We start from the raw sequence: 26,600 nt of genomic DNA on the forward strand, positions 1-26,600 counted from the left end.
ATGCATGGATAATTTTCCAGCACTGACCCTTGCAAAACCTTCTGTTCCAACTTTTCCCCTCCTTCCCCCCACCCCTTCCCCTAAGTGGCAGGTAGACCCATACATGTTAAATATATCAAAGTATATGTTAAATACAATATACGTATGCATATCCACACAGTTATTTTGCTGCACAAGAAGAATTGCACTTTGAAATAATGTAAAATTAGCCTGCGAAGGAAATCAAAAATGCAAGCAGACAGAAATAGAGAGATTAGAAATGCTATGTAGTGGTTCACACTCATTTCCCAGAGTTCTTTCACTGGGTGTAAGTGGTTCTATTATTGAACAAATGGAACTGATTTGGTTCATCTCATTGTTGGAGATGGCCACATCCATCAGAATTGATTGTCATATAGTGTTGTTGAAGTATATAATGATCTCCTGGTCCTGCTCATTTCATTCAGCATCAGTTCATGTATGTCTCTCCAGGTTTTTCTGAAATCCTCTGTAGGTGTGTTTTTAATTATGTCAAAGATTGGACATGGGTTCAAGCCAAGGCTTGAATATATCACACTTAGTGGGATATTGGAGAAAAGATTTATGATGGGAGATAGTTGGATTAGAGGGCCTCTAAGATCCCTTCCACCTTTATGTTACAGTATGGCATAGGGCAAACCAATTCAGTGTTGTTATTTTGGCCTTCATTGGAAGTTTTCAAGAAGACACTGCTTGATCAGTTTTCCAGAAGCAGGGTGAACAGTCAAATGGACAGTCTTTCCAATTCTAAAATTGTGGTGTTCTGGAAAATTAAGAACCAATAAGGGAAAGATACTTGCACAAGATCACACAGGGAGTAAATTCAAAGCTGATATTAAAATCCAGATTTTTTGACTCCAAAACAAGGTGTATTTTTTCCTACTCTAATTGTACTATCTCCAGGTATAAGGCTTTATAGTTGAATGAAAAAAGTAGGGGATTTAGGACCAGAAAATGTGGGCTTCAGGCTTGGCTCTGTGACCATCAGACAATAACTTTGTTCCCTAAATTATAATTTCTGCTTTTATAAAATCGGAAAACCAATACAGTCCCCTGTCTCCTAGGGAAATCAGGCAATAAAGCACTTTGCAAACTTCAAAACTTGTTTTTATGGTGTTGTTGCCATTATTATCACTTATTTTTTTGATGAAGTTCAAGTAGAAACAGTCCAGGAGCAAACAAATCAATATCGTGCAATTATTTCTTTATGTTTTATGTTCTATGGTTTTGCACATGTGAGTAAAATAATTGAATAAAATCACTGAAGTGTAAACTTATTTTCTTCAGGTTCAATGGGCATATAGTCAAGGTAATTCTAATAGCAGACAGGATGATAGGAATAAAATTTATATCTTCTTGTTTCCACATGATTTTGACATATAGGTCTCTATATTTTCAAAGTTTTTCATTCTATGTAGACTGGAGGTTATGAGTGATCTTGTTCAGCCACCACATTTCACAGATCCAATTCAGGGAAAACAGGGACCGTCTTTAACCTTTCTTTGTATCCCCATCATGTAATACAACTAATTAAGATTTGGGGTTCTCCGATGCTACAGAGAACTGAACACCATGAGACAATAAATCTTCTTACACCTTATTCCCCGAAATGTATTCTTTGGTATAGTGATACTGGCTGCTGGCTATTCTACAAGTCTATGTTTCAATAGGGTAGCTCACCAGCCCTGAATTTAGAGGATACCTGTGAAAACTGACCAGGAGGTGGGGTGTTCCCAGAGGAAACTGTCCAAGGAATAGAGGGATCTAAATTCTTTAAATCTTGAGATTAGCTAAGTCTTCTGTTTTTCCCTAGGGAAGCCACTGCTGCTATTTCCCATTTCGTTCTATATCCCAAGAGAAGAGAAGACTTTTGTAAGAAGAGATTTCCAAGGTAGCCCTTTTCTTGCCTGTTATAAGCATAGATCTAAGGGAGCTTACCTGGGAAGCAGCTACATTTACCAATCAAAGGATATCTTTGTACACATCATTGCTATGGGCTTTAACTTTTATTAATCACCATTAATGTTATCAGAATTTACAATTCCCATAATGCCCCTGGTTGCAAATTGACTCAGGAGGAAGATTTTAAATATAACCCCCCCCAAAAAATAAAAAAGGCCAAATGATATCCTTTCCATAACAGCATTAGAGAAAAGTCAAATCCATCTTCTAAGACTGAACACTTCTCTTGTGCTTAAGCTTGAGCTAAGCCTGTTGGACGGATAGGAAGGATAGAAGAGATCCATCAGGAGCTTAGGGAGTGATTGGGGAGATAAGATATAAGAAATAGCTCAAAAATGTGATCAATATCAAAAAATATGTATTGACCATCTACTAAATATAAACTATGGTACTTCCCTGTAGAAAAGAGAAGAGAAGATTAAGTGATAGGTCATTTTTTCTAATCTACTTGAGTGAGGCAAAGCATTCATTCCCACAACAATACAAAACTACCTGTATTAAATGGCAGATGAAGGAGTACAAACAATGAGTGTTCTGGGAGTTCAAAAAAGGATGAGGTCATTTTGGATGGAGTCCATCTTCTTTGAGAAGGAATGGCTTTGATAGGGTAATTTAGGGGATACATAGATTTGAGATATTGGTGAGAAGTGTCTAGACTGCCAACTCCCCCAATGCCACCTGGCCCTTTTCCAGTCTTGCTCCCAAATTGATGTGTCTGGCAACTAAGAGATATGACTAGAGTGGGAAAGTACTTTGTCACCAGCTTCATCTACTCCTTGCATTTTATTAAATGAAGCCATTTTAATCCAGATCTGAGCACCTTTGAAATTGTTCCAAGAGCTCCATTTAGCAAGATTTTCAAGAGTTCAAGTGAGATTTTTACTAGCCCTGTAGTGCCCTTTAGTTGTCATGTAAATGCTCAACTTGGACACAAAACTAAAAAGGCAGCAGGTGAAAGTGACACAGCTGCTGGTCTTTATCCTGAATGACAATGTCTATATTAGACTATAAAAACTCTTAAGACTTTAGAGCACAGAGAAACCAATGAAGATCTAATGGGAAAGCTCCATGGGAGAAAAATAAATGAAAACAAAAACTAAGGCAAGGCAAAGGGGACTTTGACCTATGTTGTTGAAATTTAAAGGGGACAGTAATAGTACTATTGATCCTCAAAGCATAGAAACAACTGAGATTAATGCCTTGTTAGCAAGTAGAGTTAAGAAGCAGCTAAAAGGTATCTTCCTGGCCCTCTGGCCTCAGGAATTATATGTAGCACTAGTGAGCTCCTTCCTCAGTTATAGGCACATTTATTATGGCTTTAGCCATAATCACAGGATGTGTGAAAAGAGAGGGAAGAGAAATCTCCAAAGAGTAGAGCACAGCCGAAGCAAAGGCAAAATTCCAGAGGAGACCCCAGGGCTTCAAACAAGTGGGATAAAGTCAAGGAGGGGAAGTGTGAGGACAAACTCTGCTGAAGTCTAGTAAGTCCAGACTGTTCTAATTGACTTCTGTTTATCCTCTTAAATCTTTCCAAAGAAAAATCAATTGACATTGTTTTCTGGGCAGGACTATCTGCCTCTCTATGGAGTCTTTCCTGGCTTTTAGTGAATCAGACTGACATTTATGTTGCCATTATCAATACCCCTGGTAGCCTGGTACCATCAGCAAAGCAAAATGTAGGGGCCCTTGAGAGAGTGAATTAATAGTTCTGAAGACCTGGGTTCAAATCCCAACTCTGACATCATCTGGACAAGTCACTTTTCATCTCTGAGACTCTATTTCCTCATCTGTAAAAGGAGGATGTGGGACTAGATGCTTTCAGAACCCTCTTTTAAATTTGACATCTATGATCCCCTGCTTATCCTCCTTCCCCTCAGGCTGCCCTTTGGTAACAGCTTTGTCCTTTCCAGGAGAATTATCCTGTTTCCATATGTTTATTTTTTTCCTATTTACCTCTTACAGACCCCACGATTGCTACGAGTTTTGGAGAAATCTGTGTCCATCCTGGCTGTGTGATAGCAGGTAAGTAAATATCACCCTCTGTCTCCCCCAAAAAGGGATTAAAACTAAGCCTGACTCGGGTCTGCAAAATCAACCATATAGAAGAGATCACTGTGAATATCATTGGTGAGTAGATCTCCACTCCTCCAATGAATCCATCTTCCACTGGCCCATACACTTAGAAGAGACTTCAATATAGGGATGTATTACCATCCATCTCAGTTAAGGATAAAATCAGAGCTTGAAAGGAGGGTGATTGGCTACTAAGCTGACAAAGTTCCTGGGCTAGGTGACTGGCAGCCTTGGCTCCCCCACAAACTCCTATAATTTGACCTCTCCAAACTAGTCCACTCTTGCTTCATCATCTCTAACCTGAACCACTGCATTAACTTATGGACTGGTCCCCTTTCTCAAATTTCTGCCCTCTTCAATTCATCTTCCACATCACTACTGAAATATAATTCTGAACATGTCATTGACATATTCTAAAAGCATGCTCCTAGGATCAAATGGAAACTCATGCAATTGGCATTTGGTCCCAAGCTAATTTTCCCATCTTGTTATATATTACTCCCCTTATGATCTAGCCAAATTGTCCTTTGGATGATCTGTATATATACAGCACTTCATATTACTAATCATGCTTTTGATAAAACAATCTCCCATGCCTGGGATGTTCTTCGATTTTCATCTCTGCTTCTTAAAAATCTCCAGTTTTTTTTTTTTTTTTTTGCTGAGGCAATTGGGGTTAAGTGACTTGCCCAAGGTCATATAGTCAGGAAGTGTTAAGGGTCTGAGACCCAAGTTTCATTTAAAACTCAGCTCAACAAAACAACTATTTGGTCATGTATAAACATATTGTATTTAATTTATACTTTAACATATTTAACATGTATTGGTCAACCTACCATATTGGGGGGGGGGGAGGAGGAGAAAAATTAGAACAAAAGGTTTGGCAATTGTCAATATTATAAAATTACCCGTGCATATATCTGGTAAACTATTAAAATATATGTTAAAAAAAACTCAGCTCAAGTATCACCTTCTATGTGAGATCTTCTCAGCAGCTAGTGCTATCCCTCAAGATTAGTCAAACCTGTAAGAGTGCCAGGTACATGATTTTGTATATTTTTATATGTACATGTGATTTCTACCTTGGATGAATGTATGAATGCATGTATGGTCTAAGGAGCTATATGTACCCCTAGTGAGCTCCTTCCTCATGGTAGGCACATTTTTATTCATTATGGCTTTAGCTGGATCATACAGGATGCATGAAAAGAGAGGGAAGAATGAGTAAATGAATCAATGAATAATTAATAAGTGTTTATTGATTGATTGGTTGATTGCAGAAAAAGCTTAGCATCTGACTGGTTCAATGGAAAAAAAAACAAAAACAAACCATCAGACTAGTAGTCCAAAAAACTTAGGTTCAAATCCTGGGCCTGCAATGTACAAAGCATTAGGCCTTGCATGTACTCTCCTAGACAAGTCACTTCCATTGCTTCACTAAGATTAGTAGCTGTTGTGTGGAAGTCAGTGTAGTCCATCTCTTGACTCCCAGTTTGGTGGTTTTTCTTAATCTAGAAAAAAGCCTCTTTCCATTTTAACACATTTGATGAGAGCAAAATGATGAGGCTCTAAGGCCGAGCTAGATCAGTGCTTCCTTTCTGACTCTCTCTCTCTCTCTCTCTCTCTCTCTCTCTCTCTCTCTCTCTCTCTCTGTCTCCTTCCTCCAAAGTACCAAGGCCCTGTTGGTTAGAGAATGAATTCACTACTCAGTGCTGTATTAAAACAAAATCTTTATTGATTAGAAAAGGGATAGGCCAAACTGCCTGAAAGGGGAAGCTGCAGCAAAGTCAGCGGGCACAAAGCAGAGAAAAGCCTAGTACAAGGATTAGAATTTTGGAAGTTCATTTTATACACAAAAAGGATCATAAAACAAAGTTTGTATTTCCAAAAGGCTTTTCTGCTTCCTTCAGATACAGAGATGTTTGTATATCAAAAAGGATTCTGAGAAGACTTGTAAATCCTTTTGAGTTTGCATAAGACAGGAATTTCTCTTAAGGATGTTAAATTCTATTAAGCATTTGTGTCTCAGATTATCTCCTTTGACCTCTTCTAAGACAGGAGTTTCTCTGTTAATTATTTGCATGCTGGGCTATCTCCTTTTAACCTCTTCACCTTGTTGCCCAGACATTTTAAGTTCACAGGCACATTTTTAAGCACTTATTATATGCCAGATAGAGCTCTAAATGCTAGTATACAAAAAAAATTCTACTTTCCTTTTTTAAAAATTGCTTTCTTTTTTTTCTGGTTACACACGTACATTCATTTTTTTTTTTTAAAAACCACAATTTCTTTATTGTGTGGGACAGTATTGACCACAAAAACAATCAGAGATTTTCAGGGTAAGAAGAAGCAGAAAGGGGTTATTATGCTCTTGTGAGAAAGGGTATCTCCCATCTGACAAGGTATTTGTCAGCAAAAGGAGTGCAAAGTAAAAGCTGCAAAATACAAGATTAAATAACCTAAATGCAGAAGTTCCTATCCTTGCCTGGTCTTTTCTCCCATTGTTTGGGGGAGCACAGGATTACATTCTAATGAAGGAAATATTACCCAGAAATAAAATACTACAAGTCAATAATAATAAGCTCAATTTAAATTTCCCTAGAGAACTGCAATACAAGTAGATATCCTTGAAAAAGAGAATTCAAAGCCATCATTACTTTTAAAAGAAGTACTTAAATGCTAAGTAAGAGGTGATGGGAAACAGGAGGGAAAAACCATTTGCACTTTTAGCTATAGCTCTATTTTTCATTATAAAGTCTCAAGTCACAATTAAGGCTATAGTTTAAGGCTATATTCCTATGAGAATGTCTTCACTCAGTTAATTTCACACATTTATGAATCATATTGGGAGAGAAAAATAAGAACAAAAGGGGAAAATGAGAGGAAAAAAACAGAAGAAAAATAAAAAATAGTGAACAGAATATGTATTGATTTACATTCAGCCTCCATAGTTCTCTCTCTAGATGCAGATGGTGTTTTCTATCCAAAGCTTATTGAAATTGTTTTGGATCACTAAACTGCTGAGAAGAAGGAAATCTTTCATTGTTGATCATTGTACAATCTTGTTGTGTTTGTATTCAATGTATTCCTGGTTCTGCTTATTTTGCTCAGTATATAAAAATCTTTTCAGGCCTTTCCAAAATTAGCTTGTTCATCATTTTATAGACCAATAATATTCCATAACATTAATAGTCCATAATTTATTCAGCCATTCCCTAGTTGATGGGCATTTACTTATTTTCCAATTGTTTGTAACCACAAAAAAGCTTCTACAAATACTTTTGTACGTGTGGATCATTTTTTCCCCTTTATGATTTCCCTGGAATACAGATCCAGCAATGGCACTGCTGAGTCAAAGGATATGTACAGTTTTATAGCCCTTTGGACATAGTTCCAGATTGCTCTTCAGAATGGTTGGATCATTTCACAACTTCACCAACAATGTATTAGTGTCCCAGTTTTCCCACATTCCCTCCAATATTTATTTTAATCTTTTCCTATAATATGAGAGGTGTGCGGTTATACCTCAGAGTTGTTTTAATTTGCATTTCTGTAATTCAATAATGAGTTAACATTTTTTCATATGATTAAAAATGGTCTTAATTTGTTCATCTGAAAATTGTTCATGTCCTTTGACCTTTTATCAATTAGGGAATGACTTGTATTCTTATAAATTTGACACAGTTCTTTATATATTTTAGAGATGAGACCTTTATGAGAGACACTGGTTGTCATTTCTCCCCCACTTTTGTGCTTCCCTTTTAATCTTGTTTTGTGGAAAATTTCTACTTTCAAAGAGTTTGAATTATATTTGAGAAGGGGGATATAAGTTGGTATAAAAATGGATAATTCAAGCTATTTTGAGGAAAGAGAGGAGGAAAAGGAGGAAGAAGAGGAGGAAGCAAAGAAAATGGAAGAGGAGGATGGAAAGTAAAGGAGAGAGAGAGAGAGAGAGAGAGAGAGAGAGAGAGAGAGAGAGAGAGAGAGAGAGAGAGAGAGATGGAATGAAAGAAAGGGAGGGTCATAGAGAGGAGAAAAAAAACTACTGAGGTTCAGTAAAGATTTTTTTGATAGAAATAGCACATAATTGGAGCCTTGAAGGCTCTGAGAGGTGAAGATGACAAAGTAGTCTATTGCAGGCATGGGAGGTAGTGTGTATACAAAGTCTAGAGGAAGGAAATGAAATGTCAAAGTTCGGCTATAGACGGTAGTCCAATTTTGCTAGAATATCAAGCACAGTTTCTTGCATACAACAAGCAATTAAAAATACTTGTTGAATTGATTGGATTAGATTCAAATTCATAAAAAGTAGAAAAATGAAATAAACCTCAAAAAGCAGGTTGGTCCCAGAGTGCAAATCATCTAGGAATGACACTGATAAGAAATTGGTATTTTATTGTGGAGACAACAGGGAGCCCAAGATGATTTGTGAACAAAGGAATGACAGGATCAGATATATTCTAAAAAGGTCATTTCAGCAGCTTTGTATGAGATGGATCTGAGAAACGAGTGACTTAGAGGCAGGGAGAACAATTAATTACGTAACTGACTATTAACAATTTAGAAGAAAAGAGATATTAGCCCAAAATTGGGTTGATAAATGGAAAGAAAGTGGTGGATATGAAGGATATTGTAGCTGAGATTTAGCAACTGACAAGATATGGTAATGGGTGGGGAAAGGGGGAAAGAGAAGTTAAGAATGACTCAGAATCATAGGCTCAGAGCTAGAAGAGATTTGGGGGTTTTTTTGCAGATGAGGAAACTAAGGTACTTGTCTAGGATTATACAGTTAAGTTCCTGAGGTCAGATTTGAACTGAGATGTTCCTTGACTCCAGGCCTAATGCTTTCTCCACTGAACTGCCAGTTGCCTGGGACTGGGACAATAATGATGACTTCGACAGAAATAGGAAAACTTAGGGGATGAGTGGGGAAGGAAAGATGATTTCATTCAATTAACAAACATCTGTTCAGGGCTGACAACACACAGACTGCTATCTCAAGTTTCAATTTCCTCATCTAGGAAATGAGGGGTTGAACTAGAAGCAGCATGTCATAATGTGACTGCAATTTAGCACCCGGTGTCAATGGGTTACTTCTATCTTTGGCCAAGTAAACTTCCAATCAATCAATCTAATAAACATTTATTAAGAACTTACTACTTGCCAGATATTGTGCTAAGCACTGGGGATACAAAAACAGGCAAAGGACAATCCCTGCCTTTATGGAGTTTATAATAGGGAAGACAACATGCAAATACATACCAACAAGTTATCTACAAGATAAAAAAATAAAAAATAAAAAAATAAAAAAAAATAAAAGAAATAATTAAGAGAAGGAAGGCACTAAAATTAAGAGGGATTAGATTAGGCTCCCTGCAAAAGATTGGATTTCAGTTGAGACTCAGAAATCAAAGAAGTTAATCTGTGAATCTGAAGAAAGAGAATGTTTCTGGCATTGGGAACAACCAGCCAGGTGGCCTGGAGTGAATGATGAAGTTTCTTTGTGCTTCCCACTGATTATTCCTCGTCTTCTTTTCCATATGATTTGAAGATAGTTCAGGTGTTGCCCAAGTCTTCTCCAGGGTAAACATCCTCATTTCCTTTCGTCATTCTCACATGGAAGTTTTCCAAGACTACCATCTTGACCAGGGGTTCTTAAACTATGGCCCGTGGGCCAGATGCGGCCTGCTGAAGACATTTATGCAGGTTATGGCAAATGGGCTGAGGGGCGAGGACAAAGAGTGAATTTTTGTTTTTACTCTAGTCTGGCCCTCCAACAGTCTGAGGGACAGTGAACTGGCCCCCTATTTAAAAAGTTTGAGGACCACTGATCTTGACTAACCTTCAGCTAGATACTTTCTAGTTTATCAATAATTTCCAATGAAGTTGGGATTTCATTGATTTAGAACTTCCCTTCAGTGATCCAGACCACAGTCCATTCAGGCCTGTCCATACTGGGCAACTCTTGCCCAAATCTTTGCATAAGTTTGACAGCAAGATGGTGGCCACTTAAGATACTAGAAGCTTTCATATTTTTTTTATGATATTACAAAGATCCCATTGGAGCATATGTGTTTCCCATTGTTATTTTTTTCCCTCATGAGGCATTCAGGGTTAGGTGATTTGCTCAGGATCACACAGCTAGTGTCAAGTCATTGAGGCTAGATTTGAACTCAGATCCTCCTGATTTCAAGGCCAGTGCTCTATGCACTGTGCCAACTTGATTATTTCTTGATCTTCCTTTTTCTTCCCCCTATCTTTTAAAACACTGCATCTGTAGATCATCAACTAGTCTTCTCTAGATAACTTGGAAATAATGTGGCCAAAGTGCCTTGGCAGAAATGTTGGGGACAGTTAGTTGCTTTTTCTAGAAACAAGCAAAAAGTTTACTGAGATGAAAGCATTTCATTTGGACAGGGTTGAAAGTGGGAAACAGTGAAGTCTCTTTGGGTTCAAATCCTACCTTTGATGACTTTGGACAAGTTACAACTTCCTTTGCCTCAGTTTCCTCCTTTGTAAAGTTAGAGGGTGAATCAGATGGTCTCTTCAATCTCAAGAGCTATGCTTTGTGAAGTTTCAGAGCAATAGTAGAAAGTTCTATGAAGTTTCATGACTAGCTCATTGCTAATCTTCCCCTCTGAGATACCTGTCACCTACTCTACATTGATTTGTATGTACCTATTTGCCAGCATGTTGTCTCCTTTCATTAAAATAAAAGTTCCTTGAAAGGAGGGAGAATGTTTTTGCCTTTTTTGTATTCTTAGCACTTAGCACTAGACCTGGCCCAAGTGCCTAATAAATGCTTATTGACCAACTGCCTGACAGAAACCCCAAGTGTCAGGAAAAGAAGGAGCTGTAAGGCAGCTTCTAGGTTCCTCTCCATGATGGAAAAATACACTACTCAGTCCAGAGGTTAGTTGGCATGGTTTCTGTGCTCATCAGGAAGGATGAATGGTACTCATTTGGAGTTCACCTGGTCAACATGTTGAGGGCGCAAGTGAGATCTGTAGCAGGACCCCCAGTTAGTCACCCACAACTGATCAAAATTCACAAGCATTAATTAAGCACCAACAGTAAACAAAATATTATTCTAGGCATTAGAAGTAGAGAGAGAAAAATGAAGCAGTACCTAATCTCAAAGAATTTACATTCTACAGAGAAAAACAAGATGGAACACATACATGGACATGTACTTTGAGGGAACTGCTTAAATAAACATTAATTCACCCTCACTTGTTAATTGGTTATTGATTGATTAGGGAAAGGTGGTGGATATGGTCTGAGCCAAAGACACTCCCTGAAATCATTGAATTGTTTTATTTTCAAATCTAACTTCTCCACTGTCATCAACTAACTGGGAAAATTAATGAGCTTCCCTCAACTTTGGTTTCTTCATCTGTAAAATGGGGAGAACACATTTTGCATAAATGTGATGTGAGGTTCAAATAAGATAATGTATGCAAAACACTTTGTAAATCTTAAAGCAGTATAGAAATACTAGTTACTAATAAAGTTAAAACCATTTTTTTTTGGAGGCTGGGGTTAAGTGACTTGCCCAGGGTCACACAGCTAGGAAGTGTTACGTGTCTGAGACTAGATTTGAACTCGGGTCCTCCTGAATTCAGGGCCGGTGCTCTATACACTGAGCCACCTAGCTGCCCCTAAAACCATTTTCTATTTAACCCAGAAATTTTGGTTGTCTTCCACAAGTGTTCAATTAACCAAAGAAATAAAAGAGCCTCTTGGTATTTATATTGTATACAACTATTCACCCATCTCACACATTTCTTATACCTGGTCACTACACAGGAGAAATGGTGGAGATGGGAAATGCTCTTCCAAGGGGAACTTCCTTTTGACCTGATCATTTTATGTATTTGGGTACTTATTGGGGTTAGAGTCAAGAATCTTTCAGCTCTCTGTCTTGTATTCCCAAATCCCCATCTTCTCAAATATCTGATATTGTGGTGTTCAGCTTCTAGGATCATCCAGAACATGGATCCCACCAGTGAGCCTTGTAATGACTTTTACCAGTATGCTTGTGGAGGCTGGATTAACCGCCATGTGATTCCTGAGAGCAGCTCCCGATACAGCATCTTTGATAACCTGCGGGATGAACTGGAAATCATACTCAAAGGTGAGGAGAGGAAGGGGAGGAGTCACACCTTGGGCTCATGGTAGCAGGCCGCCCCATAGTAAGCAGTGACTTGGTGTTAGGGAGGGGATGAGCTGTAGATAATATATCTAGAGTTGAAAAGACCCTGGGAGGCATCTACTTCCCTCATTTTACAATTGAGGAAACAGAGACCCAGATGAAATTAATTACCCCAAATCACCCAATCACCATACTACTTAGTGACATATGGACATGATTGCTAAGTCTCTAATGCTTCTAGCTCTTAAAATCTGATATAAATGAAGATCAGGCTAAAGTTCCCCCTCAATTCCCCACAGTTGGGAGAGAGATTTTCAAAGACAAGTAGGTGAATTCTGCTGTCACCCTGTGCTCTCTCTGTCCTCATAATGCCAATAGACAAGACCAGCTTACTGCTCAGGCAGCTATCTGATGTGTCTATCAGCAGGGATCTGGACTTGACGGGAGAGGATAGGTTTTATTTTGGTTTTATTGATACCTCTGTTCCTACATTATTTCTTTTTTTCTTAATAGACCACTCCCTACTTCCCTGTCCTAGAAGCTATTTCTTGTTTAAAAAAAAAAGAAAGGAAAAAAAAAAAGGGAAAAAAGAAAGAAAAAGAAAAAGAGTGGTCCCAAAAGTTAGTTCAGCAAAACTAACCAGCACACTAGCTGATTCTGACAGTACAGACACCATTCCACACCTATAATCCCCGAAATTTGTAAAGAATGGAAAGATATGGATTTTCTGGATGACAAGCTTCCTTTAACCTCTCCCACTGTCACTCTTGCCTTCCTGAGATCAAGGAATAGCCCACTCCTGCCTCTGCTGCCTATCACAGGCAGAAGTGACCAGGGTTCTCTGTTGTCTCCTTCTAAGGCCCCCATCCAGCTGTGCTCTCCCTTCTGCCCCAGGTGTGCTGGAGACCCCCAAAGAGGGAGACCGGAATGCCATTCAAAAAGCAAAGACGCTCTATAATTCCTGCATGAATGAAAGTAAGCAATGTCTGACTTTTCTGTGCTTTGGGTCTGGGATTATCCTAGGGCTGGGGAAGAAATTGAGAGGTAGGTAAAAGGGACAGTCAACAATGTCTGGACTGGCACAGCCAGGAGCTGATACTATGATCTGGAAGAGACAGTCTTCCCCTTCTTACCCCACTACCTCCCTATGGTTAGCTCTTTTAGTACCTTGGACCACAAGGCATTGGAAATTGCAGGTGGGGAAAAAAGTAGTCACAGGCTCTGGACAGCATCCCTTGCTACTCCCAATGAAGGCACCAGACACAGCCTCTGAGGAACAGAGGCCAAATGTGACTGCATCTAAGTGAATATTATTTCAGGGGCAGCTTGGGCTAGGGAAAGGGAGGGCCAGGGTTGAGTTTTAGCTATGGGATCATGCAGTAATGTTTTCTTCACTAATATGAGGTCAATTAGACTTGTATCCCCTATCTTTTGAAGCCATCGTGAGGATCAAATGAGATTCTGCAAAGCTCTTTATAAACCTCAATGCCTGAGAAAATGGCCCTGGCAAGGTTTATCTCTGGCAATTATGGAGTGAGTCAGATGAAAGGAAAACCCAGGAAAACAGTGGGTGTATGCAAGAGAGGAATGGGGTGGGTAGGGAAGAGGGAGGAAGGTTTTAGGGCTGTCTCTGTGTGTAGGTGTTTCTGTGTATTTGATGTCTAGGCTGTATGTCTACATTGTAGCAAGGATGCTTCTGGATGTCTCCCTTGGGGTTTATGTTTGCTTCTGTGTATCTCTATGTATCATTTATGTTGCATTTCCATATGCGCCTTGATTATGTCCACTCCATTCATGTATCTAGGCCATGCTGTGTGTTTCTTTTTGATTATACTGTGACTTTTTGACTCTATATTTCTGTGACGATCTTGTCTATTTCTGCATTGTGTTGTATGGCTTTCTAGAAACTCCAGTGGCTCCCTATTATCTCAAATAGAGTAGGGCTTCTTAAACTTTTTCCACTCACCACCTCTTTTTGCCTGAATTTTTTTTTACTTGACCCAAGGTATATAAAATAAATATCAAATATTGATAATAAATCATAAATGTATTTGAAAACAATTCTTTGGTATGCATATGATCTTATCACTTATTAAAGGTGAAAATCATTATTTTATATTTATATTTAATTTAATAAAGTTATATACTATTTAATTTAATTATTATATAATAATATGCTATTTAATATAATTTTATATATTTATATTAATATATATCTCATATTAATAAGATGGATGTGCTTTTTATTTTTACGTAAAGATTTAAATCTTGGTGGAACATTTCATATCGTTTACTGTTGCCAAATTTTTCAGTTATATGATCCATAGAGAGTCGCAAACCACAATTTAAGAAGTTTTAAAATAGAAAATCCCATTTGACTTTTAAATCTCTATATGACCTGGCCCCTTTCGATTTTTCTAGTATGCTTAAATGCAAACTAAACAAGCTATATTGCCCACCTCCTGCTCCTAATTACCATTTTCCACCTCTATGACTTTGTAGTTACTGTCCCCTGTGCCTGGAATGCTCTGTCTCCTCACCTTTGCTTCTCAAGATAGCTGGTTTCCTCCGGATTCGGCTCAAAAACCACTTTGGGCACTCAGAACTTGAGCCATCCTCTCTAAAGCTGCCTTCCATCACCTTCCTTATATTTAGTCATTTTGATGTTTTGCCCTCACTAAACTGTGAGCTCATTGAGGGCAGGGACTATATTTTTGTCCAAATGGACCCATAATATTTAATCTAGTGCCTGAGAAGCATTTAATAAATGCCTATAGATTAACATATTGATTTGTCCCTGATTCTGAGTTGGTTTGTATATATTTCTAAAATACTGTGTGTTGGGGTATGTTTGTATTGGAGTTTATTTGTATATGTTGTATCATCTATATCTCTAACATTTTGGGAATGAGGTAAGAATAGGCCCTTATTAAATACCTACTGTATTCTAGAGCTAAGCATTTTACAAAGAGTATCTTATTTGATTGTGTGTTTCTATGTATTTTTGTATTTCTATATCTGTTAAATGTTCTTGTTTTTACTATCTTGCACACTGATTGCCATACTCTTGGCAGTGATGTATGTTTGGATGGATGTTTCCATGGACATGGAATGTGATTGTATGTGTGTGTTTTCTGGCTGGGTTACTGTACCCTTAGAGTTCCTGGGTGTTTGGGTGTGTATCACTATTTCCTTTTTCAGGTCTGATTGAATCACGGGACTCTAAACCACTGTTAAAGATCTTAGAAACTGTGGGAGATTGGCCAGTGGCTACTGACAACTGGAAGGAAGTCAGAGGTACGTGAGTCTCTGTCTTTTTGCCCTCCCACCAGCAGAGATTTTCTTGTGCTCTCTTGCACTATGAGCCTCAGAGGCTGGGAATGTTGGCAAAGAAGGGAGTTTGGGAGGAAAAGAGGAGTGATCCTGTGACCAAAACACTCTTTCTAAGATAAAAGGAAAGTGGAGCAGCTAGGTGGCGTAGTGGATGGAGCACCAGCCCTGAATTCAGGAGGACCAGAGTTCTGGTCTGGTCTCAGACACTTGACACTTCCTAGCTGTGTGACCCTGGGCAAGTCACTTAACCCCAGCCTCATAAAAAAAAAAAAAAAAAAAAAGATAAAAGGAAAGTGTATGGAAAGGCATAATATTAAAGTCCGGGGACTTGCATTCCAGTCCTTACCTCTTTTCTATAGTCCTCAGTTTTGTCATCTATGAAATGGGAAGAAAAATGTTTGTATAACCTATTTTCCAGGGATTTTATCAGGATAAAATGAGTTAATCTATGTGCAATGATTTGTAAGAACCAAGAAGTGCTAGAAGTATATGAGAATATATTCTGAAGAATAAGATAGCACCAGACTCTGCCTGAGGTCTGCCTCTCTCAGCACATTCTAATTCTTCCAACAGCCAGAGTAATACTCCCAGGATTTGAGCCCAGATGAGATGCAGAAGAGATGAATCCTATTCCATCTTTCTCCTCAGGCTGTCATCTAGGACACACATCCTATGTCTATCAAAATAATGGAGATTTTTGAGGTTTTCCCAAGCCCTGCCTGCTACAGGGGAATGGATCCTACTTACTAGAATTACATTCTAGTCTCCTAATTAGCCAGAGGCAAATGCAAACTAAAACAAAAACCTGTTTCTATCCATTCTTTCTCTGCTCTACAGGGAAATTGCAAGCATAAAATGTGCTTATAATAAGTAAAAGTAAAAATAAAACATGAAAAGCCTCTTTGTTGTCTTCTTCCTATCTCAGAGATTGTCCATAAAAATGCCTTGATGAGTATCAAGCATATGCTTGCACTACCAAGTTAGGTTAAACTGATCCCTATTGGGCTTAGATTCTCTTTTTCACTCAATAATAACAATTTAGAGAAATGACTTCAGTGTAATCCTCATCTCTTTTCTATTCTTTTCCACAATTAACCATAATAAAAAATAGCATACATTTTCTCTATTCTTCAGCTGCCAGGTATAAAACCAAAAGCAGAATATATAAAGAGCATTTTTATATTTTCGTTAATCTTTCTACTCTACTTAGTACCCATTAGCAATAGAGAGATCTCCAGCCCTTCACTGGCCAATTAGTTTACTCTGTAAATCCCCATACAGAGAAAGAATTATGGCCTCTCTTTAGCCCAGGTCTAAAATTTATTCTTTTACTTCTTCCTAATTTTCTTTGGTCAATATCTGGGTCCTTTCCAAGAATAACCACACTATAGTTTATGGTTTTAACTCTACCCTCCCCTTCTCTCTCTCTTCAGATAAATTCTATTTTCCCCATACTATTTATTAGACTGATTCTGGCAATCACATTTGCCCAGTTATTCACTATATATTCTCTTCTTTGTTCAGTTCTTTTTATGAAAATCCCAGAAACAAATTGTTCTATTAACTCCAATGTTCTACACCTTTTCATGTGCCTGTAAGCAGTTACCATTTTAGAATTTTTATCAGTAACTGCAACTCTCAGAACCTTGAGGCAGACCTCTGCCCTATTAAAAATGAACTGTCAAAGCAGCATCAATAGATGATTTTTTTCTAAGATAAAGCTATTCCCCCCCAGACATGTGAACTCTTCAGAATAATTTCCTTTTCTGAGCTTCAGTTTCCCAGTCTTTAAAATGAAGACTTTGGACTAGATTATCTAAAGTAGGGACTATTAAGGCTAGATTGCAAGGGAGTTTGTGAAATTGAATGGGGGGAAATGAAATCTTTATTTCAGTGTAACTGATTTCTTCTGTGATCCTATGCATTTAAAAACACAATTCTAAGAAAAGGTTCATAAATTTTACCAGGCTGCCAAAGGGGTTTACATCACAAAAAAGAGGTTAAAAATCTGTGCTCCTAGCCCTTGACATTTAGAGTTTAAAGTCCCTTCCAGCTATGAAATTCTCTGCCCTATGCTGCTTCCCAACCCTGACATTCCAAATTGTAACGGTCTTTTCGATTCTAATATTCTATGCTCTCAAGCCCTTGCCCTGGGTCTAACATCCTATTATCCTAAGATTCCTCCCTTCTCTGGCATTCTCTGTTCTAAGTTTTCCCATGTCTAACATTCTATGTTGTAAGATCCTGCCCAGTTCTGGATATTCTCTGTTCTAGAAACTGTTCCCATTCTGAGATTGTTTAAGCCTCCTTACAGGTATAACATTTGAGGTTCTAAGTTCCCTCCCAGCAATCTTCATTCTCAGTTCTAATGTTCATTTTAGCTTTGACATTTTCCGTTCTAGGATCCCTTTCAGTTCGGATATCATATGCTCTAAGATCTTTCCTACTTCTAACATTCTATGAATTCAATTCCTAGAACCCTATTGGGTCATGGAAGAGAAGCTGTCAATGATGAACTCCCAATTCAACAAACGGCTCCTCATTGACATGTTTGTTTGGAACGATGACCGAGACTCCAAAAGTCACATCATCTATGTAAGTGGTACACCTGGTCCCTTAGCTCAGTTAAGAGGGAAAGATCCTGAGCTGGCTGTGGGCTGTAGAATACCCTACCACAGATGTTGCATTCAACTCCTTGTCATTGGTGTGGGGATTTGGCCTCCCAGAGAAATATCCAACTCACCATCTAGTAAGGATATTAGGCAAGGAGAAATCCACTGGAGGACAGATCTGAATCTGATACTCCATTTGAATGTGGGTTCAAGATATCAGCTATAGGAATCTGGGAAAGAGTAGGAGAATCAGTCTTTTTTTTTGAGTATGCTTTTGGGCACAAAGGAATGATCTTCTTATAGGGGCCATGTGCTAGATTCAAAGCTTAATTCCTTTAATTAGGAAATAGATGTGTTTTAGAGAAGAATCTTCTATCTCCAAATCTGTTTCTGATTTCCAAGTTGCATTATATAAATTAGCCTTCAGGAAGACATGAGGGACTTAGCTTTAAACTCTGAAAAACTATGAGTCACAGGAAGACAAACATGCTTTTATTTACTAAAGGTCAGCCTGTACTTTTAGTAGTGGCAACAGAAAGCTAAAGAGAAATTCATTTAATTCATTTGTTAATTGATTTCCTCTGCATAAGAAGCCAGCCATTATAAAGGGCTTTAAAGTTTGCCAAACACACATATTCTTGTTGTCTCATTCAGACTTGAAGTCAGAAGGATCTGAGTTCAAATCCAGTCTAAGATGTGTGGTCCTGGGCAAGGATCTTAATTGCTATCTGTCTCAATTTTTTAAATTAATAGTTACTACATCTCAGGGTAATTTTGAGGACTATATATATATATATATATATATATATATATATATATATATATATATATATATATATATATATATATATATAAAGAGGGAGAGAGAGAGAGAGAGAGAGAGAGAGAGAGAGAGAGAGAGAGAGAGAGAGAGAGAGAGAGAGTTTCACAAGCCTGAAAGGGCTAGATAAATACCAGTTGTTATAACTTATCATTATTGTTACTAATATCCTGAATTCATGCCCCAAAGCAAACCATCCCTTCATTGATCATTATTGCATAGATAGCATACATGTGCCAGAGAGGGCAGAGATAGAAGGATTAAGCTCAGTACTTCCAATTACTAGTCTGTCCTAGGCCCAACAGAGTGCCTTTGACCACTGACCTTTGCAGTGTCAACTCTACCCGGCTCACCTCCTCTGAGGCCTTCAAAGGTCTCTGGCCCACAATTTCTTGAATAGTAGTTTAATAACCGGTAGCACACTCAAGAACAGCCACATGTAATCTTAAAAGCCTTTATTATACCTACTCACATAATGCCCTGACTGATGCCCTGACTTGTTGGTTCCCTAGTGAACACTTGGTCAGAAGACCCACGTGTTCACTACCAAAATCCTTACCGCTTTTGGCTACCCATCTCGGCTTGGCCACCCAGGCTAGGGAGCCAGGGGTAGAAGGATTAAGCTCAGTACTTCCCACCCCTCTACCCTCCTACTCTGTGATCACACTCAATATAACCTTCAGCTGTGGGTGATAAGAGTTGGAGTTGTGCTTCTCTTGGTCTTCGCCTTCACGTCTTATTCTGTATTTGGTCTGCAGATTGACCAGCCATCACTGGGCATGCCTTCCAGAGACTACTACTTCAACAGTGGCAACTACCAAAGGGTCAGTGCACTCTTTCATCAAGGGATCCTTGGGGGAAATGCATGTAGAGATTAAGAGAATGAACCTCCTCCCCCACACAAACACACACATTTTCCTTCCCATCTGCCAACTGGCCAGTGATTTCTGGGCACACAAAGAAGTCCTCAGTCCAATTGTGAAACAGGGAACATTTGAATCCAATTCTCTCTCCTTCTTGCAATCTTCCAATGCATTTCTTTCCACTTCTTTCACCCCTCTCCTTGACCACATCTATAAATTTGTGACTGATAATCACCAGGAAGTTCCCTTATTCATAAGAAGAGTCCCCAAATAAAATACATGAGTGCATTAGTGATTTGGATCACTGATACAAAATAAATTTTCAGTTCCTGGCTGGAGATGCTGTTAAAGTGTTTCCTTGCCAGTTGGAAGGCAGGATGAGGTGACCTCTCTGAATTTTATATCTTCCCCTTCTGAAAGTGAAAGGTTTGGAATAATTTGTATCTAAGGGTCTTTCATGAAAAGACAATGACACATAATGAAAAGGCCCTGAATTTAGAATCAAAGGACCTGGATTCTGATCTTTTCCACTTACTTAGTATGGTATGACTTAGATAAGTCATTTTACTTTCTCTGGACCTCCACTTCCTCCTCTATAAAATGAGAGAGTAGGAAGAGAGCACTTCAAAAGTCTCTTTTAGCTCTAAGTCAAAGACATCCCCTCCCATAACTCTGAAATATTCTGAATACCTTGGGCAGGATGGAGTGGAAAGAGTCCTGGATGCAGTCAGACCCTGGGATCTAATCCTGGCTCTGCTCCCTATAATCATTGTGCCTTGACCCCACCCCTACCTCTCTCTGAGACACAGTTTTTTTCTTTTGTAAAATGAGTAGGATGGGAAACCTGATCTCTTAAGGTTCCTTCCAGATCTAATTCCTGGGATCTCCTTAAATCTCCTCTCAGGAGTTCTATACTTCCTCAGGCTGGTGGATCTGTGTGCCTTGGGGATAGGTGCAAAAGACCAGACTTGGACATAAGCAGGAATTGTGCATCTCTGGCCCTCTCTCCTGAGCTGTCTTTGTCTCCTCTCTGCCCCAGGTGCGGGAAGAATACTTCCAGTTTATGACTAGTGTAGCTAAGATGATTCGGGCTGATCTGAACTTCACCAAAGATGATGAGTTTGTGAAGAATGAGATGTTGCTGGTGATGAAATTTGAAACTGAACTTGCCAATGTGAGTAACAACATCAAGGTCCAGGAGAGCAAACAGCTTTTATTAAGTATAATCTGTGGTCCAGGCACTGTTGTAGCCTGCAGGGGGACTATAGATGGAATAAATTGGAAGTACCTCAGAGGGAATTAAGCAGGTCTGGGAAAGTTTTGTAGAAGGAGGGACTTTAGCTGAGACTTGAGGAGTTCTGGGAAGCCAGGAAGTGGATATGAGGAAGAAGGGCATAGACCTGGAGGAAAATGTTTGGATGGGACTGGCTTTGGTGATAGAAAAAGCAAAGTTCATGGGAAATGAAGGAAGAGTAATAGAGGATTGTAGATCTAATTGGAAGGTTTTCGATAGACTACTTAAGTGACCTTAGGCAAGCCACTTCTTTGGACCTAAATTTACTCTTCTATAAATTAAGAGAATTGGGCTAGATGACATCTAAGGTCCCTTCCAACTCTAATAGAAAGCTTTATCAAGAGTTAGAAGGCGGGGCAGCTAGGTGGCGAAGTGAATAAAGCACCAGGCTTGAATTCAGGAGGACCTGAGTTCAAATGTGGTCTCAGACACTTAACACTTCCTAGCTGTGTGACCCTGGGCAAGTCACTTAACCCCAGTCTTAAAAAAATTTTTTTTTTTTTTAAAAGAGAAGGAGCTTAGAGGCTATTTGATCTAATCCCTTCATTTCACAAATGAAAAGATGGATGTTACTTAGGCAAGATCACATAAAAAATAGCAAAGGTGAGATATGAACCCAGGACCTCTGACTTCATAGTCGGTATGCTTTCCATTATTACTATTACACCGCTTCCCTAGAAGTGATACCATTTGGCATCTGTTAGTGGCCAGAATTTAATTAATCAACTAATAAACGTTTCATCAATCACCTTCTCTGTGTCAGATCCTATGCCTGACTTAAATTTCCCTGAGGATCATGGGATTATTTAGGAGGAACAAAGAGAAACTATGGATATTGTGATCTGTGGCTTCTTGAGTATGTAGACCTAGACAGTTTAGGACATTATTCCCATCATTAGTGATCTGTCTTTAAATCTTCCCTCCAGGCCACTTCACCTCAAGAGGAAAGACATGATGTCACTCTCCTATATCACAGAATGAACATATCTCAACTCCAGAATACCTTTTCATTCAAGGTAATTGTACAATTTTCTCACTCCGTCTTTCTGTTTGTCTGGATCTTTGCCTGATCAGGGATTAATGAGGGAAAGGAAAGGAGGAACCCCATTTCTCGGTGCATAGATAATCCCATGAAGTGCAGTGTCCCCTGTAAATGAATTTACAGGCCCGAAAACCTAGATTGATAAATAAAAGGTTTATTGTAGAAATTTGGAAGTAAAGCTCAGTTAGAAAGACGCCAGGGCCAGACGTGGCCGCTGGGAGGGCAGGAACCCTTACATGGCTGAAAGGATACTATGTGTTGGCTGGGAGGGCTCCTGCAAAGAGGGCTCTGGCTTGGCCCTTTTTATACCTAGAAGGTGATGGGCCATACCCCTAAGTTCTCGTTGAGCTTTTCAGTTAGCCCAGATCAGGTGAGGGATGGGGGAAGCTGAGCTGATGGTGGGGCTGGGCCCAGATATTCAAAGGGTGCCTTTGACCAGGATTTGTGAATCAAGGTCAGCCATGGGTTGGGCAATTAGAAAGAAATCTTAAAGGGACCTCAACCCCCATCAGGATGATGGTGGCCAGATTTATACCAACAGGAAACAACAACAACAACAATATCTTCAGGTAGAAAATAGAAGATTCCTAGTATGTAATTCAATCAATTCTCATTCATTTATTGATCACTCACTGTGTTCTTTCTTCTCATTCTTTTCTTAATTTTCTCTAATCTGGCTTTTGACCTTATCATTCAACTAACATTTATTTCTCTATAGTTATCAATGATCTCCTAATTGCCAAATCCAGGGGCCTTTTCCCAATCCCCCTCCTCCTTGGTCTCTCTACAGTCTTTGACATTGCTGATCACCCTCTTCCTTTGATATTCTTTTTTCTCTTTGTTTTCATGACAATCCTGGTTCTTTTACCATTCTGACCTCTTCTCAGTTTCCTTTGCTGAAGTCTTTGCCCATTAACTGTGGGTACCCTAAGACTCTATTCTGTACCCTTTTCTCTTCTCCCTCTATATACTATTTCACTTGGTGATCTCATGAGCTCTTATATTCTGTGAAATTGATTCTGAGATTTACTTCTCTATCCCTAATCTCCCTGACCTCCAGTCTCACATCTCCAAAGGTTTATTGAACATCTCCACCTAGATATCTGCATGTCTCTTTGTCTGATCATGGATGGAGGCAGAAGGCACTGGGCCAGGGTCAGACAGACCAGTTGGAAAATCTGTCCCATAGAAATTTGTACCTCAACATGTCTAAATCTGAACTCACTATCTTTCCTCTTTTCTTTCTCATTCTTATCCCATTATCATCTCATCAGTCCATGACAAAGTTCCTTTATTCTACCTCTGCAACATCTCTTCAATATTCCTCCTTCCTTCCTCGGATCTTTCCACCATCTTGTTGCAGATCCTCATCAACTCACAAATGAATTATCAGAATAGTTGTTGGTGAGCCTGTCTGCCTCAAGTCTCTCTCCAGTTCATCTCTACTCAAGAAATCCCAGGAGCTCCCTATTGCCTAAAGATCAACTATAAAATCCTCCTTTGACCTTTAAAGCCCTTTACTACCTGGGCCCGCCCTTCCTTTTCAGTCTTCTCTGACATCATCTCCCAAAATGATGTCTTTTCAGAAGGCTGACCCCATAGCTAGAATTTTCTCCCTTTTTTCTCCTCCTTCTAACTTCTCTGGCTTTCTTCAGAACTCAGCTAAAGTCCTGTCCCCACTTCTGTAAGAAACCATTCCCAGCTCTCCTTAATCTTAGTCCCTTCCCTCTGAAATTGCTCCCAATGTATTAGATCTTTTTCTTCTTTACCCATTTATTCCTATGGTATCTTCTCCACTGAACTGTAAGCCTTTTGAAGGCAAGGTCTATTTTTATCTCTTTTTATCCCCAGCACATAAGATAGTTCTTGGAACACAGTAGGTGCTTAATAAATGGATCAATACCACAACAGAAACTTCAGAAGTCTTGCCCTCATGGGGATTAGAATTTGCTATTATATGTTCATGCCCAGTAGATTATAAATAGCTTGAGAGTAGGGACTTGCCTAGTTTTGTCCTTGTATTCCTAATATCTAGCACAGAACCTGACACATTATAAGTACTTTCATTCACTGAAGTGTGGACTTGGAATAGGATCTTAGTGTAAGTTCCTCATTTTGCATCTGAAGAATGTCATGGCCATAGAAGGGAAAGGACTTGTCCAAGATCAACAATGCAACATTTATTAAGTGTCTGCTGTATAGGGGACCAGCTGGCACCCTCATCGCATTTATAGTCCTTTACCACTTGGCCCCTTCTTATCTCTTTATTGTATACTTTACTCCCCACCATGTTTATTGTCTTTCATGTGTAATGGCCTAATTGCTCTTGCTCCCATCAAGCATTCTATTTCCCATCTCTGAACTTTTGAACTAGAATATTCTAGTATTTTCATATCTGTCTCCCAGATTCCCTAGCCTTGAGAAAATGACAATAAAACAGACTGCTAGACCTGCAATCAAGAAGACCTTACTAGTGGTGCAAGCTGGAGCAGGTCACTTAACTGCTGTCTGCCTCAGTTTCTTCGTCTGTAAAATGTGATAATAATAGCACATTATAATAGATATGTATGTATATTTATAGTAGATATATAATAGCACAATTATAATAAATGCTATTATTGCCATATACTTCTCAAGATTGTTGTGAGGATAAAATAAGATGATATTTATAAAGCTTAAAACATTATATCAAATTCTTGTTATTATGACTCAAGATTTCACTTTTGAAAGAGGTATTTCTCAATCCCCTTGCCATATCACACCCCAGTCTCTTCTCTCTGAGATGATCTTCCATTTACATGTCTTAATTGTTTTTTGTTGTCCATTTGTTTCAGTCATGTAACCCATTTGGACTTTTCTTGGCAAAAATACTGGAATGGTTTGCCATTTTCTTCTCCAGCTCATTTTACAGATAATGGAAAAGATTCAACAGGGTTATGTGAATTGCCCATGGCAAGCTAGTAAAATTCTGAGGCCATATTTGAACTTGGGAACATGAATTTTCCTGATTCCAAACCTAGCACTCTACTTAACCTGTCTGCCTCAGTTTCTTAACCTGTAAAATGTGGTAATAATAGCACATTATAGTAGATGTGCTACTATAAGTAGCACTACTCTACACCACTTAGCTGATGCATTACTTATAGACAATTTCCACATTGTCTCCTCTGTTATTATTGTGGTTGCTCATCCTTCATTCTCAAAGAGAACCAATGACATCGAGAGGGCAAGGTCTTGACTTTCAAGTGACTCAGATTTAAGTGAGGGAGGGCTGTGCAAAGTCATCAGTCTCTCTCCTCCAGGGTCATGAGTTCATTGGCAATACAGAGGTCAGGGCTACTGGTGATGGCCCCTTATGTAGTACAGGAATCTTTGACCTTTTTTAATATCAGGTCTTTCCCAGGCTCCATGTTGTCTGAGGTGACTTAAAAAGCTCTCCTCTATTATAATATGAGCTGAGGGCAGGCTTGCTTTTGTTGTTATGGTATCTTTATTGCTTAACATAGCATCTGGCACATAATAAGTGCTTATAAATGAAAGTTGACTGAATGAATGAATTGTTATTTGTTCTTTGTTCTTGAAGGGGACCATGACATCAGGGAGGTGATGCTATGACATACAATGAATTGGATTTGAGTGAGGGAAGGCTGTATAAGGTCACCTGCCTCATTTTGAATGAATGAATGATAGGAAGATTTTTTTTTAATGTCACACCCCCTGTCTTTAAGAGCTTCTATTCTATTGAAAGTTTGGATGTGAAGAAAAAGCAGTGAGGTATGATGTGTTCACAGAGATAGATAGACTATCAGGTGGGGAATGAAGGGAACAAAGAAGAAATCCTGTGAACCAGGAACCTCTTTAGGGAGGGGATGTTACCTGAGCTGGGCCTAAAGGGAAGAAGAAAAAATTATAAGAGACTGACTTGAGGAGGGAATGATATGTTCCAGCAGGACCTGGACAGATCCCCATGAAGAGTAAGTGGTACATTCCAGCCAGAGAGGATGACCTGGACAGCTCCCCATGAAGAAAGGGTTGATATGTTTGGATCTATGTATTAGAAAGATTTGAACCTAGGTCCTCTAATGCCAGTGCTTCCCCCCCCCCCATTACACCGCACCAGGTATGTGACTCTTTCTCACAGAACTTCAACTGGACTGTCTTTATCCAAATTATCATGTCCTCTGTCAACATTGACGTCCTGGAAAATGAGGAGGTGGTGGTATATGGAGTGCCTTACCTCAAGAATCTTCAAGAAATCATCAGCAAGTACCCAGCCAGGTGAGATTGGGCATGGCCAGCCCTCAGCAACATAACTCTGATGGCTTTGAACATTTTAGTTCATCAGTCTCAGCCTCTCCTTGCTGTTTTATTTTTCCTTCTTCTTTGGTATCCTCTCCACCCTACTTCTCAAGAATCCAGTGCCTTGGA

At 39.0% G+C, this 26,600-nt stretch overlaps 1 protein-coding gene across 4 annotated transcripts in view; it reads left to right on the forward strand.

Annotated features, from left to right (window-relative positions):
• The window catches only part of MMEL1 (membrane metalloendopeptidase like 1), a 66,889-nt gene that overhangs the window by 17,469 nt on the left and 22,820 nt on the right, over positions 1 to 26,600 (forward strand). For 2 of the 4 annotated variants that reach the window (XM_074306492.1, XM_074306490.1), the window contains exons 3-12: positions 1,832 to 1,909; positions 3,943 to 4,002; positions 12,029 to 12,190; positions 13,103 to 13,183; positions 15,410 to 15,505; positions 18,018 to 18,136; positions 19,732 to 19,797; positions 20,876 to 21,010; positions 22,057 to 22,146; positions 26,293 to 26,450. In XM_074306492.1, the coding sequence (XP_074162593.1) occupies positions 1,832 to 1,909; positions 3,943 to 4,002; positions 12,029 to 12,190; positions 13,103 to 13,183; positions 15,410 to 15,505; positions 18,018 to 18,136; positions 19,732 to 19,797; positions 20,876 to 21,010; positions 22,057 to 22,146; positions 26,293 to 26,450 (1,045 nt within the window). The remainder of the gene's footprint in view (positions 1 to 1,831; positions 1,910 to 3,942; positions 4,003 to 12,028; positions 12,191 to 13,102; positions 13,184 to 15,409; positions 15,506 to 18,017; positions 18,137 to 19,731; positions 19,798 to 20,875; positions 21,011 to 22,056; positions 22,147 to 26,292; positions 26,451 to 26,600) is intronic. The other 2 variants (XM_074306491.1, XM_074306493.1) reach the window with 2 other exon arrangements.

Source organism: Sminthopsis crassicaudata, chromosome 3 (genome assembly GCF_048593235.1).
Source record: "Sminthopsis crassicaudata isolate SCR6 chromosome 3, ASM4859323v1, whole genome shotgun sequence".
NCBI classification, from domain to species: Eukaryota; Metazoa; Chordata; class Mammalia; order Dasyuromorphia; family Dasyuridae; genus Sminthopsis; species Sminthopsis crassicaudata.